Below are 22,143 nucleotides of genomic sequence, written 5' to 3' on the forward strand. Positions count from 1 at the left end.
TGGATGCTAATTGTTACACTTTTAAAATCCTGGAGAAAAATGACTTCCATCCTGGAATTCAGTGTGTGCGTGTGTGTGTGCGTGCGCACACTGTCTATCGCTAGGTATGAAGGTGGACGTGAAAGGACTCCAGTGTGTACCCAGGAGGGAGGGTGAAGGGAGCCCGGGATGATGCTGGGTGGCGGGTCCAGCGGGCAGCTGGGCACGGGGGAGACGGGAGGGCAGGGCCCTGTGATGGTTATATAAGCCTTTTAAAATAGTATATTCGGCTTAAAAAAAACCCCGTTCTTTTATCACTTTAATAAAAAAGTTAAAGTGCATCTTCATGAAGTGCTGTCAGTATTGAATAGGACTGTGAGACTGTAATTCACACCACTTTAAGTGAACAACTAAACGGAAGGAAAAAAAGCAGAGTGAAATCAGGGTGAGAAGCAGTTCTTTTCCTCATGAAGAGTACTCAGTAGTTCTATTGGATTCTATTCTAGGACAGTAATTCTTGTGAACTGAGACTAAATTGTAGCTGAGTTGAATTTTAATTGTTGAATAATTACTGTGTAATTATGTCCACAAGATGCATGCGATTATAAAAATAGTAACTGCATTCAAGAACTACTCTGACTTAAAGTTTTTGGACTCAGTTGACCGCGGTAACTAGGGACTTGACAAATGAAGTTGATACTGTAAAAACTCAAGATTGAATTTTGGTGTAGGTGGAAAGCAGCAGCTTTAAAGGAAACCATTCATAGCTATGTTGGAGTAAAGGCAAAATGCCCAAAGTGCAGTGGAGGAGAGGGTTTTCACTGGGAGATCTAATGAAAAAACAAAACAGCTTGCTTACTTTTAACTCTGTTTAGGAAAACTGAAGCCCTTTAACCCTGTAAGTAGCATTTCTTTGAGATGATGTCATGTTTTATGAGCTGGGAAGCTGCACGAATCTTTGGATCGTATAATCACTATTTTACATTTTGGAGTGATTATTTTTGTTTGTGAAAAGTTAACTATCAAGTGCCTTGACAAAACCATTGTAGGTTCATGACACACTTTGTATAAGGGATCACAGAAACATATAAATTGTGTTTGTCTCAAGTCATGCTCTGAAAAATCAAAAATCCAGGTAGATTTTTCCACTCAGAGAAATCCCAGTTATAGTGTTTATTTGGCCACATATACTTTTTTTAAGTCAAAATCTGCCTTTAAAAAAAAAAACTAACTTTCACCTAAACTTTGCCAACTGGTAAATATTTGTGTTTTTATCCATGTTTTGAGAATCTATTATGTTACCCTATTTCCTTAATTTTATTTATCCAGCACATTTGTGGGAAATGCTAAGTTGGATGGCCAGCAATGACTATATCTGATTGGAGGGGTATGTACAGTCCAACAGATTGTAACAATCAGTTTTCATTTAATTTTGTTTGAAACACCTAGTTGGTTACTAACCCTGTTCCGTCTCTCTGTCTGTTCGTGCATTCACTAATGATTTACTGCTATCTGGTTTCTGTCCCGTTTTGTCATTCTCTTTGATACTGCCCTAATTGGATGTTTTTTTCCTCATCGTGTTGGATTCTTACACACAGTCTTTTCTACCAGAACACTGTGATCTTTCTAATATGCAAATCTAATTAGATGGCTCTCCATTGCCTGTGGAATAAAGAATCAGAGTTAAGGCCCTTTATGCTTTGGCATGGATCTGCCTTTCCAGCTTCTTTTTCCTTCTTCTCCTTTTCTATACACCCTCCAGCTTCAGTTTTGCATTTTTGAGTTTCTCCTTTTGTTCTTTCATTGGTCTGGAATGCTCTTCCCTGATTCTCTATTTGTTGAAATCTTTGGACCTTCGAGACCCAGCTTACATCACTCTCTCTCTCCGAAGTCGAGGCCCCCTTGGGTTGACATCAGTCAGGTAGCCAGAGTCATCCTGTCTTATTGTTCCCATATAAGAGTATTTTACTTTGGCCTCTTACTTGTGTAGGACAGCATGGCCAGGGAAGAGCAAAGGTGTTTGTAGATGGGAGAGGGACAAAGATGATAGATCCAGGAGAAGCAACGTGAACATCATGAATGTCATCAGTGTTTGAAATGTTCAAATTAATATTTCAGAAAAGTCTGAGCCCTAGGCAGTTACTAAGGCAGGCAAATGTAGACTTGTTTATAAAGCAAGAAAATCCTTGCTTTGGTTTATTCCCCTAATTTACTTACTAAGGCGTAAGGTTTGTGTAGCTTGGGGTTAGAATCTTCATCTCGAGGAATTAAGGTAGCCACTATGTTTTGATTTTTGCCTGTTTTGGGGGGCCTACGTTAGTGTCCTCAGATGGGGAAAAGGTGAGGAAAGAGAAGGTGGTGTAGACTAACCGTACCTACTTTATAGCACTTAGGGGCAGTGTTGCGGTGCCGGATTTCTGACCACCCTTCCGCGCCTCTGCATTTGGATACCTGGGATATTATCACTTTAGTTATTCTCCCTTGACCCTGCCGTGAAATAATTAGTTTGAATTCTTTAAATGGCAATGGGAGATAACTTTGTAACTTTTTGGAGTTGTTAGGATCTTATTTCTACCTGTGTTTTGTTTTTAAGAAAAAAATGTGCTTTTGTTTTTTGTTTAGGATGAGAACTACCAGTTTTTTTTTTTCTGGTGCTATGCCTGGCACATAATAGCAGTTCAGTAAATTCAGTAGAATGTGTTTGTAATCAGGCCACTTCATGATTCGAAGGCCCCTTCAGACTCACTCGAGAGCTGTGTGATGTTAAGTGCTGAAGAGATTACATTTTGTAGGAAGACACGTTTTTCAAGCATTTATACAGCCTCATCATCCTATGGCTACCTCGAATAGTTAACATTTAGGATAAGTATGGTTCCGCCCGTTATAAAAGTGAGACGAAGTAGAATTAGGTGAGTCACTCCGTGTTTTCTCTGGGAGCTGTTTCGGCATGGATTTGTCAGAGACTTAACATCTTAGTGCTCTGATGGTTGGCCGTCCTACTAGTGGTTGGTAGTCGAGAAAGCGAAATGGTTCCTGAAGTCCATAAATAGTTTCCAGTTTGTCCTTCCAAAGCTGGTGAAGTTCCTGTTAGAAGATATTATCGAACAGTATGGTTGACTCGTAGGCTTACACCTAGAAATCCTAGGATACTTGGTTGAGGACTAATTTTGTGAGAAAGATTTACTGATTCTCTTACACTTGCTTGCTTGCTTTTTTTTTTTTTTTAACTCAAGTGTCTAAGGCATATTTACTCTATGACTTTAATTAAAAGTTAAAAACAGAATTCCTGCCCTGTTGAAAAACTGCTTTCTGTAAGCCTTTGTGGTCGTTAGGAACATTCTGTTGTGACCCAGCTCAGTCAGTAACGAGCTCACCTGCGTCAGATGATGCTTCCTATTCCCATGGCCTGTGGAGCGGTGGGAGTGCCTTGCGCACAGTGACGTTAACCACCTTCTTCCTGGATTCTTGTTTGCTTTCTATTGAGTCACATGAGACGCGTGACATCAGCTCTTAACTTTAACCAAAGAAAATTGGGAATTAGCGTGAGGCCGAGCAAGATGTGAACGGGTCAACACACCATTCAGAAACACATCCCATGAGGTGTGTTCCCTGATGAATCAGGAGGGGCAGGGACCTGGGAGCTGCTGAAAACGTGCTGAGGCTCCCGTCTCAAGGGCCCTCAGGCAAAAGTGGATCTCCTTAGTGTGTCTTCAGTATTTCAGGAAGCCTGCTGGCAGGTTTGTATTTGCTGTGATGGAACTGGTCACTGAAGTGTCCCGTTTCTTTGTTTTCGGTTTCTCATCTCACTGCAGTAACACTAGCTATTTTTATAGGTGGCAGGACCGTGGAATTAGTCAGTTTAACAGCTACCTGTTTTGTGCCGAGCATTGTTCTGGGCATCTAGGTTCATAGCAGTGAATAAAATGAAGTCCCCGGACTGAAGAAGCTTATATTCTAAATAACTAAAACACATAGTAAGTTTGCCAGATGTTAAGTACTATATAGGAGTAGCAAGGCTGGGGAGAGCGTTAAGTTGTGCTGGTTTCGGGGGGATGGGCGGGCTTTGCGTTTTCAGGAAGCTGATGCAGGAAGCCTCCCTGAGAAGGAGACAGTGGAGCCAGGTCCCGAAGAAGGTACGGAGAAAACTGTCTTGCAGGCAGAGGGATTGCATCGGTAAATACCAGAGGCCTGAAACACAGGCGTGCCTAGCGCGTTTAAAGAACAGCACGGAGACCACCGCGAGTGAAGTAAAGTGAGGGGGCGCTGGCGGGGCGGCATCAGAGGGCTTGGGCAGGGGAGAGCGTCTGTGAAGGGTCTGCGGGCCCCTGGGAAGACGTGGGCTTTTATGTGAGTGAGGAGGGCGGCAGTGGCTTAGGTTGTGCCAGGGTCAGGTTGACAGCTGTACCGGCCCTGACTCTGCGCGGGCTAAGGCAGAGGAAGGGAGGGCAGCCAGAAGCCGCTGCGGCATCTTAGTGAGGGACAGGCAGTGCGGCCGACGGTTGGGTTCCCTGGAAGGGCCTCTTCAGGTTCTGGAGAGAATTTGAAGGTGGCGCCAAGAGGATTTGCTGAAGGACTGGATGCAGCCCGGGAGAGGAAGAGGAGGCTGGAGGATGACTTCACAGGTGTTGATGCGTACAAGCGTGAGGATGAAGTTGTCGTTGGATGAGAAGGAGGGGACCAAGCGAGGAAGGCGCAGGAAGGGGAGCTTGGGGGCCGTCGCAGGGCCAAGCTGGAGGCGGCCGCCGCCTCCTGCAGAGTGGCGCGGAGCAGCCCCTGAGCTCGAGGCAGCTGCAGTTCAGGCCAGGGGAGTCAGCTGTGGGCAGCACCCGCATGTGGGTCGCGCTTAAAGCCGTAGGACTAGATGCGACAAGACTGGGTGGGGGAGGAGAGTAGGTGGAGAGAAGGCCCGGGGGTTGATCCCCCAAGAGTTTCTGACGGTGAAAAGATAAGGGGAATGCAGCCAGGGGAGCTGAGGCGATCCGGGGAGCAGACCAGAAGAGTGAGGGATCCTGAGGTCCCTGGAGGAGCTGCTTCAGGGCAGAGCCCTCAGCTCTGTCAGCTGAGGCTGCTTACTTGAGGAAGCCGGGGACTGAGACCTGCTTGCATGACTTAGCAGTGGGGAGGAGGTCGCCGGAGGCCCTGAAGGGTGGGGATGCAGGCCCCATAGGCATGGGTTCAGGAGAGGACGAGAAGGGAGGAAATGGAGGCAGTGAGTGTGCACAGTGAGTGGGAAAGTAGCCCACCAGTGAGGAGGGGAAGTGGGTGACGAGAGGAAGAGGGAGGGAAGGAAGCAGAGATGGACGTTGCTGAAGCGCTGTCTTTGCGTGGCCCGAGGGGGTAGGATCTGGGGGGTAAATACAGGGATTGGTCTTAGGTATGAGGAAGGCCCGTTTGGCCTCAGTAATAAACAGGAAAGCAGAATATATGGACACACGTACAGACTGGTAAGTTGTGGTGATGAAAGCTCGAGGAGTATTTGGTTATTTTAAAAACTGAGAAAATTTGCATTTTTACGGATAGTTTGGTAGACAGTTTGGTAGATACAGATAGTTTGGTCGACACTGTCATCAAAACACGTTGTAGAGTGGGGTTAAATAAATTAAATTTGAAAAGAAGTTTGAAAAGACAGTTTGTTTCTCATTTTGTAGAATATCTGAACATTCTTATTGCGTATTTTTATTGACAGGTCAGTTCAGAAAGAAACGACAATATAAAAATATCTCATAACTGCATCAATAAAGTGAGAAATTCCAACAACAGCCTCCAATCCCTTTCGTTATCCCGGATTCTCAGCTGGTCATTTAAGTGCAGTATTAACTGGAAGACAAAATTACCCCCCATGTATCATCAGGTTTACCTTGCAGCACAGAGCACCGAAGCCAAAAACTTCTAGTTTGTGCTTCCCTGTAATCTACCCATGAAAGAATTTAAATCCAAGTTAAGACTTTACAAATAAATAATAAACATTTTACTGTTTATGAAAGAAGTGGTAAGAGGGTTTTCATAAAGCCTTTACATATCTTTTAACCTTCATTTATTTCTTATGCCATTAAAACATAGGTTAGGACAGCAGAGATTATACAGCTGGGGTTTTTTCCAGATCTGGTGACAAATACAAACCACTGTGTGCACAAGAAGCTTGAAGCAAAGCTGTGCAGTGCAGTGCAGTGCAGTGATGATGAGTTTGGACTCGGGGTCACACAGGATTCATATCTCGCCTCTACACTCATTTCTCAGTTGTCTCTATATGGGCAACTTGCCCAAACTTCCAAACCTCACTTTCAAAACGGGGATGGTAGCTGCCTCCCAGAGCTGTAAACATGAGGTGAGGTAACATGTCGGAGTGTTTTAGTGTGACGCCTGTACATAGTGAAGGTCTGTGAAATGTTATGAATCTGTGGTTTCCTTTGACCACTTGAATGAACTCCATCCCAGCTGTGAGAAGAAAAGTCACTGTGTCTCCAATTCCTGTTCTGAGTGATATATGTGTGCACATACCCACACACACAACCCAAGTTAGTAGAGTTAGAAACAAAACAAAACCTTAGTCTTATAAATTACGTGAGAACTTCATTGAATATCCTGGATTATATTGGCTCATTTATGAAAGAATGATAGAAATGACAATGGAGCAGCGCCTTCCACCCTTCCTTTTTAATTAGTGTCTCTCCTGGTTTATTCCTCCTAATCATAGCATTTGAGAAGTTTGTTGGTTTGTTTGTTTAACGAGTTCCTACCTCAGGAGAACTGTGTGGCCTGAATTGGATTGGACTCGGGACCACCTCTTAAAATGACCCTGCTGCTCAGAGGTGAAAATATTCACCTCCTGTTTTGGGACATTTTAGGAGGGTTCAAATGCCAGAGATGTCACAGATGTGCTTAAAGGCCTAAGGATTGTTCAGACTTCTTATCACCTTGATTGATGATAGTGTACAGTCTAGACTGGTTTTGATCACCCACAGACCTTTGGTTCCTGACAAATTTGAATAACATTGAACTGGGACCTGCAGTTTAAGCTGCAGAATGTTTCAGTTTGAGCAGAGTAGGGCCATTTTACACAGGCGGGGTCATCCTAGAGAAAAGGCCTTTCTTTGGCTTGAAGACCAACGTGGTTTCTTGAAATTTGATTGCTCTTTTCATTAGCCACTTATTAGGAGGTTAACATGGTCCCTTGGTGGAGAAAATGAAGAAGTCTTCAGTCTTTTACAAACTCCTCTTTTGAAAGACCAGCAAACTTTTAAGAAGTAACTTTTAAATCTAGCACTAATTGTCCAGGGAAGGTCTGAATGTAATCATTGGATGATAAATAAAATCTTATTATTAGTCACAGGATGTGGAAAATTTAAATCACCGGGCATAAATTAATATCTTGCTGCTATATTCTGGTATTTTAACATCTGTAAAAGAAATTTTGAGCTTCTGAAGTAAACTGGGATGTTTAGTCTCTGAATAATACAGAACTTTGTTTAGAATGATCTAAGCTGTGGCCAGGTTATCTTGGTATATAGGTTGTCTGCATGTATTATTTGAATTATGTCTAAATTCAAATCTGTTTTGTGATAGTAATTTATGTAGGAGTTTATAGCTTAAATAGAGTTATGATTTCTGTAAAACCTATAAGAAAATCATATAACCAGTTCTCATAATTCAGATTATATGTATTTGGAGTAATTGGCCTGATTATATCAGTTTTCAGATCATCTTATAAAATATCTTAAATATTTAATAACCATATAATAAACTTATTAATAAAATATTCGCCTTATTTTTTTATCCTCTTTTTTTGTTAGCTAGTTCATCTTAGCTATACCAGTTAAGCTAGTTAACCTTGGTGTTCTGAGGCTGTTTCGGAAGAGTCAGGTGGTAATGGGCTTAGCTTGAAACACCAGTGGGTACATTGGGCTTTCTGAAGTTATATTTGGAAGTATAATATAACCTTTGTTAAAACGGTCACTCATTAGGATCACTCACTAGGCTGTGATTAGGTCACTCATTACGCTGTGATGAACTGGACCTAGTACTACCGAAATCTGAAGGAATGTCATAGCTGGTCTAGACATTGCTCCTTTTGTATGTCTTACACTAAAAAACATTAGAGCTCTGTATTTTCTTGTCGATATCTAAGCCTAAAAAACAGTAGCTAGCGCTTAGTAGGTACTCAGTGAACACACATTGAAAAGTGAGTGAATACCAAAATTACTTCTTAATTGAATTCAGGTAGTCAGGTTTTAGAACTTACCTTTAGATGTTTTCTTATTTTATTTCTTTGTCAGGAGTTTGTATTTAGTGGTAGGTATTTCCTCCCCGTTGTTATTGAATATTTATTGCTGATAATATCAAGACATTCACAATCAATTTTAATATGAATGTGTTGCAGTGAATGCATAATACCGTATTATGGCAATTAAGTAATTCCCATACTTTATTACTAGCTGAACAAGGTTAACTGGGAAATGTTTTCTAGGAAGGCCTTTTAAAAGGTAATTTAGTGACTAAAGGGAAACCTGCTGAAATATTTTTGAGAATTTTGGTGTACAGGTAAGTTCTTAGGGAACTGAAACGCTCAATGAAAGATTGTGCTAGGTACACACAAAATGCACCAGCCACTGGCCAACGGTTACCTGGTGCCCAGTTTTCTCACAGTGTCTGGACACCTGGGAAGCTAATAGCCTTCAGGATACACTGATACAGATGAGAGAAGTTGCCAGTTTCAAGCTTGTGTGCCAAAGGTGCACATAACATTCTTTTGATCAACAGGGCCGGGGCCTGGCCAGATGAAAGAGTAGTCCTTTTAAAAGGCAAATTTGATACATCTACACAGCTCCCTTACCCCCAGTTAGAATTTAAGGTCCTGGAGGGCAGGGATTTTTGCCAGTTTGGTTTACTGCTCTATTCCAAGTGATTGTTTTCCTGTTGGAAGGCTCCGTGAGGCCAGCCCATGTCTTTTTTTTTTTTTTCGGCCTATCATTATATCTTTAGCAGCTAGTGTTATATACTAGGTGGTCAACTAAATCATAGTTTACAGAATGAATGACTGTGGAAGGCAAGTCTTATAAGGGTTCTTCCTTCCCTGTTTAATGCTTCTTCCTCGCTGTCTTGGTATCTTACGCCAGCTCTTTCAGCTCAATTCGAAATTAACTTTAGCTAGTACTCAATTTCTGATACCCTAGCTAATAAAAACAAGGCATTGTCATCTATCACAGTCACAAGTTTAAAAGGGTAATCTTTGAAGGTGATGACGGCACGGCGGGTGATGGTTCCTATTTGGTGGGCTGTGTCTGCATGTTCGGCTCCGGGTACACGGTCCCTTTTGGGATCATCTCTGGAGTTGCCGAGAAAAAAGGACACGGATGTGTAGGTATTTGTCACCCTGGCCTCCAGTACGTTTGCTCTCCAGGGAGCCTCTTGGTGATCTGCTTTTCGCTTCTCAACAAAGCCTAAATGAAAGTTCGCATCGTACCTCTGACAGGCTACAGATTGCGTTTCTATCGACTGCTATAGTGCTTACTTTAAAAACATCAGCTGTCAGTTAAAGGCTAAAAATGAGATAATTTTCAGTTGATGATAGCGTAGTATAGAGCATTCCCTCTCTTCCTGAATAACTTAAGGAATTTCCAGAATTTTAAATTTGCTTAGCCAGCCCCAGAGCTTCTCATTTTTTTCTTTTGTATTCCCGCAGTGCATATGTAGTCAGCTCTTAATGTGTTTATGGTTTCTAGTACAGTAGCACCTGTTTAACTGCTCTTCCTGTGCAGACCTGCTTCATATGTATGAGTGTTGCTTGTATGGGTTTTCTGAATGCTTTTATGGGGACAAATAGTAATATGTCAAAAGAATTTTCTTTTGTGGAATGAATAAATCAGACTTCATTAATGAAGGGTAATTTATGTTATAAATAATTAGGATTCCAAAACTAATTAAATGAAGCCTTATTTTAAAAGAGGTTTTATTTTCGTGAAAGCCTTGCACTCAGTAGAAGATAATCTTTAATTTAATAGAGGTGGGGGTGAGTGTCTACCAGCTCCTCCAGGTACAAGTTACATCATCGACTCAGAGTTACAGAAAGATAAGTTCAGATCAGAATCTGGGCCAGACTGGCCTGGTCCAGAGGCAGTGGGTGTGTTTGATAGTGGTGTTCACAGTGGCTCTTCTGGGGTCATACTGCTCCAGTTTGAACTGGTAATTTGCCTAAGTGCCGAGTTCTAGATTGGAGATCATTTTCCGTCAGAATTTTAAAGCCATTGCTTTATCGATTTCCTGCTTTCAGTGTTGCTGAAGCCATTTTGATTCATGATCCTTTGGATATGACGCATGTTTTTCCCCCCCTTTTTCTCTCATTTCTCTGAAAATGTGCAGCATCTTCTATTTCTGGTGTTCTGACATGTGACATGTTGTCCTTTTGTCTGTCCTTTTCCAGGTATTGTGTTGAGGACTTAATTGGCATTTTGGCTAGACTCTAGAGAATCATGCCTTTCAGTTCTGGTGAATTTTCTTTGGATATTGGAAAGCTTTCTCCCCTCTGTGTTTTGAAGGGAACAGGATGTCTGTTTTACCTGGTATTTTGATGCTGAATCTTTTTACTTGTCTCATTTTTATATCTGTTTTTCTTCTACTTTTTCTTTTTTTGCCCGCCACTTTCTAACTCTTTTTTTTTTCTTTCTTGGCTTTCTGAAAAAGATAGTCTCAACTTTATTTTCTGTACCTTCTAGTGAATATTTCATTTCCGCTATTACGTTCTTAAAGAAAAATTATTCTGACACTTGTTAAAATGACAAAGATGCCTTTATTCATGACTATTGCAGTAGGAGTGTATTAGCCTGCTTGGGCTGCCGTAATAAAATACCATAGACTGGGTGGCTTAAACAGCAGACATTTATTTTCTCACAGTTCTGGGGGCTGGAAGTCTGAGATCAGGTGCCAGCATGGTCGGATTCCGGTGAGGACTCTCGTTCTGGGTTTCAGATGGCTGCCGTTCTGCGGGCCGCTCTCGTGGCCTTTCCCTATAGTGTGTGCATTGAGGTAGAGAGATGTCTCTCTTCCTTTTTTGGTAAGGCTACCAATCCTATTGGATTAGGACCCCACCCTTATGATGTCATTAGCCGTGATTACCTCCTGTCTCCAAATACAGTCACGTGGGCGATTACAGCTTCAACATATGCATGTTTGGGGGGGACACAATTCAGTCCATAGCAGACACATACACTCAGCCTATAACAAAGGGGTATTACAGTGGGGAGAACGATTGGGCTCCACTTTGAATGCAGCAAAGACAGCTGGGGATTCATAGCCAGTGAGCAGAGTGCAGGGGTCAGCGGATGAAAAAGACTAAGTGGAAACAGCACAGGTAGGGGATGCTTGCTCAACTGACTTAAAGGGATTCTTTCTGAAGGCAGATTAAGGATTTATATACCAGAGGTAGGGGATGAGGAACTTGATAAGATATCAAGTGTGAGAGAATTTCTCTAAACCGGCTTAGCGGGATTCTTGCTAAAACTGGCCTCTGTAGGCCGAACAAGGACAGCACAGACTCGAAGGCCTAGCAGAGGCCTCGTCAAGAAGAGGGCTCAGAGGTGCTGTCGTCTCCCTCCTTGTGCACTGATGTCTTTAATTTAAAGACTCTTTTTACTGTAGATTTAGGGGTTTGAGGAAGGAGCAGCGTTGGATGTGTAGCTTTAAATCTGTTTTCTTAACTGGGAAGCTGCAGTAAGTGGTTCAAAATGGGAAAACAATTTAAATAGTTCAAGGAAATTTGACGTTCTTTTTTGACTTTGTGGGTTTTGCTTCACTGTGATTTGTTTCTTCAGATACCTCATGATTCCTAAATGATCCCTCATGACTATTCTGTAATTTCCCTTTGTATTTAGAACTATCACAAGACCGTTTACTTGACATTTAGTGGTGGCTTCGAACAAGGGATATGGGGGACTGTAAGGGAAGAGGTGTCGCTAGCATCTGTTGGGTGCCATTAGAATGGGGATCTCAGTTTTACGTCACTTAATCCTCATAGCAATTCTGTAAGGTAAGTGATATCGTCACTTATGGGTAAGGATAAAGATAATGATCAGAGAGATTAAGTAACTTACTTAAGAGCTAGTCAGACAGTGGTGGAGCTTAATTTCAAGCCTAGGTTTTAAGACCTTTCAAGTCTTTCTAGGAGAGCATCTCCTTTTACTCCTCGCAAGCTGTGTGAACAGTTCATTCAGTCACTCGGTGAAGGTTGGGTTGCCTGCTCCGTGCTGGGCCTTGGCGACACCTGAGGGCTAGGCCATGCCCTGATACGACAGGAATATCACGATCAGACTTACTTTCAGTAGGATTTCTGGTGATCTGTGCATACTGGCAAGAGTGGGAGCAGGTGGCTAAGTTCATTACAGGAGTCCTGGTAAAAGGCCATGTTGGTTTTGACCAGGAAGGCAGAGCAGATCCAGGGAAGTGGGTGGATTTGAGATACGCTGTTGGAGGTTAGGGGGCCGACAGGATTAGGGGGTGATAGGGGTTTGGAAGGAGCTGGAAGAATTGAGCATGACTCTGGGTTTGATTTAAAATGAATGGTGTTGGTGCCTTTAGTGATATAATGAACGTGGTGGAACAGAGCAATAATATAATAATAACAATGTTACATCTGTTAGATATCTCCATGAGGAGGTGTCCAGTATGCAGGTTAAACACCTGGGAACTCAGTGGTGCTGTATAGGCCGGAGAAGTCAATTTGGGCATCACATATATAGATTCTATTTAAAGCATGGGACAAGATATGGTTATTTAGGGAAGGTGTGTGGATGTAGGTGTGTGAAGGTGTGGTAATGCAGATCTGAAGCAGTGTTACTCATTCACTTCTGTGGAGAACCCTCAGTTAATTTCTTAACCCTGAATGGCACTGAAACCTGGTCGCATTTACTGCGTGGGGACAGCAGAAGCCATCCTGTAGCCATGGCATGGAAGACATTAACTAGCAAGCACGTTGCAGACTTGCCAATAGTTAGCAGTGTTTAGATTGAACTCTATACCAGACATCCTTGTCTAACGTGAGAGGCTAGGCCTGATGGAAGGTCCATGTGGGAAATCCCAGATCTGAGAACGCCACACAAGAGGCGAGTTACGGCACATGTGTCTTCTTCAAGTGTAGATGAGTAAGGAAAAGTAAGTTCCCGCTGAGGTGCTGAAACTAGGACGTCTGGGATCACTGACTGGGTGATTCATTATAACACGTTAGTCTCACAGAATCCAAGCTCATTAAAATTAAAATATTTTATATGTTATGGACCCTTGGGGATACTCTCAAGACAGAATTGTAAATGTTAGGTCTGAGAATGCCAAGCATGAAAGCAGCTTTCTAGGAATGCTTGAAGAACTAGCCTAGAGTTCAAAATAGGCAAAACCTGGAAACAATATAAACGTTCATGTCCAGGACAGCCCGTAGACAACTGTGCATGTGATTCAGTGGGTTAGTGTACACAGCAGCTTGGCTGCACGTCAGAACATTTTGCTGAATGAGAGAAGCCATCCGCAGAAGCATGCGTACTTAACGGTGGGTGCCTCTGGAGGTAGGGATTGACCAGAAGGAGGCACAAGGGAACTTTCTGGTGAGATGGAAATGTTCTGTCTGTTGATTGGGGTGTTTGTTTGAACGGGTATGTCCAGGTGTGGAAACTCATCAACTTGTATCCTTGGAATTTGTACATTTCACTGTCTGTAAGTTTTATTACCTCAGTAACAAAATAAGACAACAAAGCAGTATGCTCAGTGGTTCTGTGGGTATCCCTCTAGGGAGCACAGGGGTGGGGCATCCCTGTAGTCTCAGCTTGTCAGGGAAAGGCTCCCGGAGGAAGTAACCTCTCCTGTGTCTCATTTTTATCCCTCAGGGTCTAAGATAGACTTATTGTTCAAGTCTTAGCCAACTCCACACAATAACATCTCCTCTTCGGATGACTGTTTAATTTATTGTGCAATCGGGAATACTTCAGGCAGTAAAAAGGAGTGCTAGTATAAATTACAGTGGGCAAGAGGTAAAAACTGTGACCATTGGCTCGCTCTTTCTGCGCTGCTCAAAGTGTAGCTGGTTCTCACTGCAGTCACCACCGAAGGAAGACGGTGGCAAAGCAGGTGTTCCCGGTGGGTAGAGCAGCCTCTGCTTGGTCCCCCTGTCCAGGTGGTACAGGGGTGGGTGCAGCGGGATGGCAGGGGGTGGGGATTACCCCTGCAGGGGTGCTCGTGTGTTTCTAAGAATCGCGATTTACGTGTTAACTGAAAAAAAGATTGTTATCTTTTTTCATTTCCAGCGTTACTCACGTTGCTTTGTTCGTTCCTTTGAAACAGGAGATAGTGGATAGCTCCCTTCAGAAATGGAGGACGGGAAGCCCGTTTGGGCGCCGCACCCTACGGATGGATTTCAGATGGGCAATATCGTGGATATTGGCCCTGACAGCTTAACGATTGAACCCTTGAACCAAAAAGGCAAGGTAAGAAGTTTCTCAGAAAGATTTCAGAATTTGATTTGTGTCTGTAGGTATCTCCCTTTTTCAATGAGGTAGGTATTTTTTTAGCACAGTATAGGGGAAAGCAGTTTTCTGGTCAGTGAATCCTACTTTTCTCCTGAGTTGTGTGATTAAATCAGAAGTGCATACCCTAGGGGGAAAACGGTGTCCCATCGTAAAATCAGACAGTAATTTAGTGAGCCTTTCATTAGCATATTCTTAAGAAGAAATAGCTATATGACAAAATATAAACAATAACATTTTTTATTCCTAAAGCCATGTAACTAAAGTTATGAATCTATCTGTGATGTATTCAACATGTTACCAAGTAAAAATATAAAAAGTGAATGGGATTATGTTATGAAATTTTGCTTTTTGTTTTTTAGCTTCTGGATAATTCTTTTTTAATCTTTTTTTATTGAAGTATAGTTGATTTACAATGTTGTGTTAATTTCTGCTGTACAGCAAAGTGATTCAGGTATACACATATACACACTTTTTTTTAATATTCTTTTCCATTATAGTTTATCACAGGATATTGAATATAGTTCTCTGTGCTGTACAGTAGGACCTTGTTTATTTATTTTAAAGTTTATGTATTTTATTTTTGGCTGCGTTGGGCCTTCGTTGCTGTGCACGGGCTTTCTCTAGTTGCGGCGAGCGGGGGCTACTCTTCGTCGTGGTGCACGGGCTTCTCATTGCAGTGGCTTCTCTTGTTGTGGAGCACGGGCTCTAGGTGCACGGGCTTCAGTAGTTGTGCCTTGCGGGCTCTAGAGAGCAGGCTCAGTAGTTGTGGCGCACGGGCTCAGTTGCTCTGTGGCATTTGGGATCTTCGCGGACCAGGGATCGAACCCATGTCCCCTGCATGGGCAGGCGGATTCTTAACCACTACGCCACCAGGGAAGCCCGACCTTGTTGTTTATCCATTCTATATATAATAGCTTACATCTGCTGTTAATTATTTTTTAAAAAGCTTTTATATTTACTTAAATTTATTATCGTGATTGTAGTGAAAATATTTCTATTAAATAAAGATATTTAAGTCTTAAGCATAACCGTCTGTTATTATTTTTGTTGTAATGGTACTTTTTAAAGCATAAAAGCATACTTTAATTTGGTACACATGGTGTCTATCTCCTTTTAGGCTTAGACATAGACTAGACAATATAACAAAGTGAAAAGTATGGGGGAAAAGTGACCTGGAGCCTTTTCAGCCTTCATGGGGACCGTAGGGCCTACCTATTTTGTGGGAGAGCTTAACACTTTTCAGTTTAATCAGTGTTCCCCTTAAGCAGGACTTCTGACTAAATTAAATTTGTTGATGTCATTTCTGTTTACTTTAGACTCTGCCAGTGTTCATGAATAATTTATGTTCTACTGATACATGGTTAACTAATGCCATATGACTGCCATCCTCCTGGGAACCTTAGAAAAACAAGGTGGATCTCTCATGAGGTCTGTTCACAGAGAAAACTATTCTGTTACTGTAAACAACCCAGGAACCTAAATGCATAATATATAATGTGCAATGTTAGCGGCGGCCAATTAAAGATACCCTCAGGAAAGAAAAGACAAAGTGTTTCTAGTTTTTCCTCTTATTAACAAGTACCTATTTGTACTTACAATGCAGTACATGTTCTAAAAAAAGAAAGAATTTAAAAAAAGAAACTCAGTTATTTTTATTTATTTGAAGCTGTAGGGGAGGAAAAATTTTCCTCTACCCTTTTGGGTCTCTGGCTGGGCCTGAAAATTAAATCGACATAAGACACATTCACAGTAGGAAAGCATATGACTTTTATCAGATTTTTACATGTACACAGCAGCCTTCACAAGAGAATGAAGAATTGAAGAAGTGACCAGAGCAGGAAGCTTTTATATCTTTTAGACAAAGAAACAATACATTTGTGAAGAACTGATAAGGCAAGGGGGTCTGGGCTAGGGGTGGTAAATGGTGGAGAAGTGGTTAGGAAGGTAAGGGTTACTCTGGCAAGACAAGGTTTGTTTGCACAGATTTCTCTTGGTCTCCATTCCCTCCGCTGGTGATAAGAATGTCTTCTTTCCTCCCGGTAGAGCGAGGGCACCTTGCACGTGGGAGTTTTATCTCCTGCTCTCAGGAATAAAAAGGGTCAGAGTGCCCTTCTTACATCTGTTGTTTCTCAAGGGCCCTTAACTCAAGATAATCAGTATGCCAGAGTAGCATGTTCTGGGGTGACAGAAATTCAGTGAGCCTTTCATTATCTTTCAAAGTCTCCTTTCATTTTTGTTTAACATATCTTATAAGCACAGTAAATCAAAAGCCCCAAATGAAATGAAAAGTATATTTCCTAGTTCTATGTCGTTATATGTATTCTCTTATATCCATAAGTAACAAAATAATTCAGTTCAGGGATAGAAGAAACTTTATCTACGGGTATGTGCTTTTTTATAGTTTTAAGTATTTTGTGCTTTCAGCTGTGCCTTATTAGTATTAATCAGGTGCGCACATAGAACCAATAAAAACACTTAAAATTCAAACTGTGGCGTCATGAAAACTTTATGGATCGCAGATTATTTATGAACTAAAGTGGAAGCTTCTTTTCACAAAATCTTTTCGAAAGTTAACCAATTCTCAGGGATTTCTTTTCATCTTAATCCCCTCCCTGCCCCCACTTTCTGATCAGGGTCTTAATAAATTGTGCAGTGTCATAACAACTGTGTGGTTAAAAAGATCTGTAAGAGAAGCAGTCTTTTGTGTAGATGATTCATGGAGTAGAGATCGTCAGCGTTTAAAAATGAAGGAAGTGCGTGAAGCAACGGACAAGTCAAGTGGATCTGTTTGCTGATACAGTAGAAGCATAGAAGAGGGAGTGATGAGCTCTAGTGGGGAACCTGTCTTTGTTGATGGCAGTGCCTTTTAAAGTTTTTCAGTCATGGCCCGTCGTAAGAAATAGATTTGAAATCGCATTAGGTATACGTATTATTCATGTGTGTGTACGTGTGTACTGATGACAAATAGATTTTACATGTCAACAAGTATATGTATCGTGTGTGTGTGTGTATTCAAATGCAACATCCTTACCGTCTGTGATGCATTCTGATATTTTCTAATATCTTTTATTCTGCTAAAAATGCCATCTTGAATCTCTCAATTGATTTCATGTTGCATATTTGCAGCTGACTGGCCTTCAGGCTAAAGCCCTAAACACATGGCATTAAGGGTCTACCTTTCCTTTTCCCTGTGTTGCTTGTCTTGTCTTTTGTCGACCAGCAGTCTCTCCCTCACTCTCTTGCCCTTATGCTGAGTCTTATGTGTCTTTCTCCTCCTCTTCCAGCCTTCCACCCAGGGTTTATCAGGTCCTCAGGGAGCCAGGTGGTGCTGGGCTCTGTGTGTCACCACTCACAGTACTCCTTTTGCCTGGAATGCCGCTCTCCGCAGCTCTGTGCTTATTTAGCAAATACTCATCTCTCAGGAGCGACTGAGGTCACCTCCTTTATGAAAGTTTTCCACAGATGCCCTGTGTCTTCCTCCTCCTTACATGCAATAGAGTTTACCGTTGATTACTCTTTGCTTTGAGGAGTGGTATACCTTCTTCGCCTCCCGTAACGCTATTGGAGACATCCGTTTACATTTCTCCCCTCCCTGCTAGACTGCAGTCTTCTCAAGTGCAGGCACTATTTTCTTTGTCCATGTTGTCATGGAGCTGGGTGCACTGTGTTTGCTGGGTGGTAGGTGTTTACTGTGATCTCTTGATAGGAGAAAAAGCCTCCTTCCTCTAAGAGAAAACAGTTGCCTTAATGAAACAGATTTCCTCCTCCTCACTGAGTAGGTAGTAGAGGGGAGAAGATGATGGGGGCTGGTGATCATTTGGGGGGTGAAAAAGGATCGAGAGAAACAGTTTTTTAGACTCATTACAGGCCTTTCAGCCCCAAGATTATTAACCTTCCCATTCTAGGAACTCTGTGTCCTGCACCCCATTTATGGAGCCAACACCTGGGGTTGGGGAGGCTTTAGCCCCATTGCTGAGGCTGTGAAAGTGGCATGTAGATCTGTGATGTTAGCGGTGATTTCTGAACGTGTTTTCCCTGTAGAATCATTGTTATAAATTGTGGATTGTTTTATAAGTACTTAATGTACGTTATGGACTAGTTCTGAATTTGTGATTTCTCCTTTAAACCTTTCCTCATTTATTAACGTTAAGAACATGTGTAGTGGGTTCCAACTAATTAACTTCTAGAGTTTTCAGGGCATAACAGTTTTCTAATTTGGGTGTGACTTTGAATTGAGGTATAGCACTAGTAGCCTGGATTTTCCTCTGTAAACTACAGCAGTAGCCTTGCCTTATACTCTTGCATATCTGTACGTATACAGACCTGCAAGTATTCTAAAATAATTGAACAGGTTTTCCTTAGAGATGGGTTTGATATGGATGGAAACTTCAACCACAGGAGTAATTGTAATTGTTTGAGAAATAGAAATGTATAGGTAACTATTAGAATGGCATGGAGAAAATTTAATTCTCTTCTGATGTAATTTGAGATCATTTCTTCTCTCTTACAAGATACTATCTTAATTCTAGAGTTTCTACCATAGTATTTAAATGATATAATAAACGCCAGCTTATTCATGGATATCTGTAATGTTATGGACCTAATAGTTTCAGATACTGTTTATATTTTTGACACATTCCTGTACAGGAATTTGTGTCTACTGTGTTTTACTCAGACAAGAGCATTAATTAAATTATGGTCTGTTGGTATATCTGATTGATTGATTGGATGTTACTTTTTTCCTTTTTTAAAACAATAAAATTGCTGTATACATAAACATTAACATTTTTATTGTATTTAAAAAGTTGTTAAACGGCATACCTATGTAGACGTAATATACTTCTTGTTTTGTCCCACTCTAGGTGTTCCAGCACAGGTTTTGTTTTTGTTTTATTGATTCCATGTTCATAGTAATAATGGATAATATGTTTGAGTAATGACTTGTTAAGTAGTAGGGTCTTGTATTACATTTTAATGAAGAGCATATCATTGCCATTATTTTCAATGTATGCAGTCAGTTAAGCTCCTTTATCTTTCTTATTATTTCTAAGCTTCTAGTTTAATGAGCTCTTGTTTTGTTTTTCAGACATTTCTGGCTCTCATAAACCAAGTGTTCCCTGCAGAAGAGGACAGTAAAAAAGATGTGGAAGATAACTGTAAGTATCAATTTAAAAAGTAGTTCTCATCATAGAAAAGGAAACTGTTCCTTCAAAAAATATATGAGTGATTACATTACAGGGCACACTGTCCTTGTTCAGAAGAAATGTTGCCTTTTGACCTGAAGGTTCCTGTGAATGGAGGAGCCCCACAGTCCTAGATGCACTGTTCTCTCACATTTGCACTTTGGTGAAGGGGTCTCTCCTGAATATCTTTTTAGTGTTATCTCAGTTGTGTAAATACAGGGAATGGTAACCATTTACTAACTATGAAGCCTGAACTAAAGATCTCTTGGTTTTATGGGTTTTTTTGTTTTTTGAACCTCTGAATCATCTGGAATCAGATGATTTTTATTGCTGTATATGTGGTTCAATAATTTGGAAGTTGAGTCAGGAGGACCCATTTAGTGTCACCCTTTGAAGGAAACAAACATTAAAAAAAATAATATGTAATAAGTACTAACTGAAAATTGATTTCAGAACATTGGACTAAAGTGCAGCATTAATTTGACTTATCTAGAATAATCTAGAATAACTATCTTAGAATTTTTGGTGAAAAAATACTGTATCCAGAGCAATAGGCCATGTTTATTCTTACATTTTCAAGATAAAGTGGTAATCATGTTTCATTTTTTACGTGGCGATATTCAAGAGTCATGTCCAGTTGTCATGGGTTTCATTAAATGTATCTGGCATTAAAAACTCTGCAATTAAATAAGAGAGGTAGGAGAAAGGAATATATTTTGTCCTTATGGGTTTTCTCTGGAGTTCTCATTTGAGTAAGCCTGTAAGATCCCCCCCCATGTGACGTGGAGTACAGGAGTAATGAGGGAGCCCCGAGTTCAGATTCTCACTGTGCCATTAGGAAGCTGTGTGCCCGTAGGCAGTTTCTCTCTCCCCTTTGAACTTCTCGTCTGGAAAACAGGAGTAATGATTTTTACGTTTCATGCTTACAGATGATACATTTAAAATGCTTGGTGCAGTGCCTGACCTCTAACAGCCTCTCAATAGATGGTATCTGTTGTTATTAGGTGTACGAGACTGGGAGAAAAAATGTGGCGCTCCCTTCCTTTCCAAAATTGCTAGAGTTTGTCTGATGGGATCATATTTTTCTGAACAGCAATCAGAACAACAACAAAAAGGAACGAGATTCTGTCGTATCTAAAATAAGAGAAAATTCTTTTCTGTTAAAACTTGCTAGGGTATTCAGAATTGGAATCAATCCTTTTCATATATCAAAATAATGTTTTCTGGTTTATATATCCACGTAGAGCTAAACATAATAAATGATGTTGAATTACTTTTAATCCATTTCTTAAATATTTTAAAGCAGTCTCCCTCTGATTGTTTCATGGTGGTGGACTCGTCTGACCGTATAGTTTTCCCGGTCTTAGTGGAGATTTGCCGCTTCTTGTAGGTGTTGACTCTGGTGATGCCAGACGGCAGGAATGTTGCTGAGGATGTCCCCTGTCCTCACCACACAGTAGTCCAGCCCTACTTGATGTCCCCTTTCTGAAACCACATCATGAATGCAGCTCTGTTGAGTTTAGAATGCAGGTTTTCCAGCGAAAGTGGTTCCATCACTTATTAGTTTAGTCCTTTTGCCTGAGGCTTGGTTGCCCACTACACCGCTGTCCTCCGCCAAGTGACACAGGATGTTGTTTGTTTGGGTCTCACGTGCGTATTTCTAAAATCCTTTCCTCTTCTCTGTATCACGATAATAATGTGATGATTAAGAGCTTGATGTGGGGGGCTTCCCTGGTGGCGCAGTGGTTGAGAATCTGCCTGCTAATGCAGGGGACACGGGTTCGAGCCCTGGTCTGGGAAGATCCCACATGCTGCGGAGCAACTAGGCCCGTGAGCCACAACTACTGAGCCTGCGCTCCACAATAAGAGAGGCCGTGATAGTGAAAGGCCCGCGCACCGCAATGAAGAGTGGCCCCCACTTGCCGCAACTAGAGAAAGCCCTCGCACAGGAACGAAGACCCAACACAGCAAAAAAATAAAAAATTAATGAATAAACTCCTACCCCCAACATCTTAAAAAAAAAAAAGAGCTTGATGTCTATAGAGCATCCTGAACTATGTGATAAAGGTTCTGTTGAAACAGACACACGAGTGGACTTCTGATAGTGCCCTCATACTATAGCAAAATTTATTACCTAGTTTTAGCTCCAGGTTTTCTATGTGAAGGGTTGTATGTGTGGAGTTTAGTCTGTTAACTTTGCCTTCTTACTTGACTCTTGAGGATTAATGCCAGAATAGGAAAATAGTTCAGGGATGTGAGGTTGCTAATTAAAATAAGCATTTTTTTGGTGCTAATTTTTAAGCTACTGTTACTTACATGGCATATAATAATCTCCATGAATGATCACTGTTAGAAGTCGAGAATAATAAAGTATAAACTATAATGTTGGAAAGAATCCCCAAAGTTGCCTGGTTCACTCTCTTTTTCAGTAATGGAATGACTTCTACAACAATGTAACGATAGAAGTGATCGACTTCTAC

General features: G+C 41.4%; 1 protein-coding gene across 2 annotated transcripts in view; it reads left to right on the plus strand.

The window, feature by feature from the left end:
* MYO6 (myosin VI) overlaps positions 1-22,143 on the plus strand; it is a 142,686-nt gene that overhangs the window by 38,709 nt on the left and 81,834 nt on the right. For both annotated transcript variants that reach the window (XM_019929322.3, XM_019929323.3), the window contains exons 2-3: positions 14,296-14,438; positions 19,567-19,636. In XM_019929322.3, coding sequence (XP_019784881.1) covers positions 14,322-14,438; positions 19,567-19,636 — 187 coding nt within the window. In that variant the 5' untranslated portion in view covers positions 14,296-14,321. The remainder of the gene's footprint in view (positions 1-14,295; positions 14,439-19,566; positions 19,637-22,143) is intronic.

The sequence above is a fragment of the Tursiops truncatus genome, chromosome 12 (assembly GCF_011762595.2).
Source record: "Tursiops truncatus isolate mTurTru1 chromosome 12, mTurTru1.mat.Y, whole genome shotgun sequence".
Lineage (NCBI taxonomy): Eukaryota > Metazoa > Chordata > Mammalia > Artiodactyla > Delphinidae > Tursiops > Tursiops truncatus.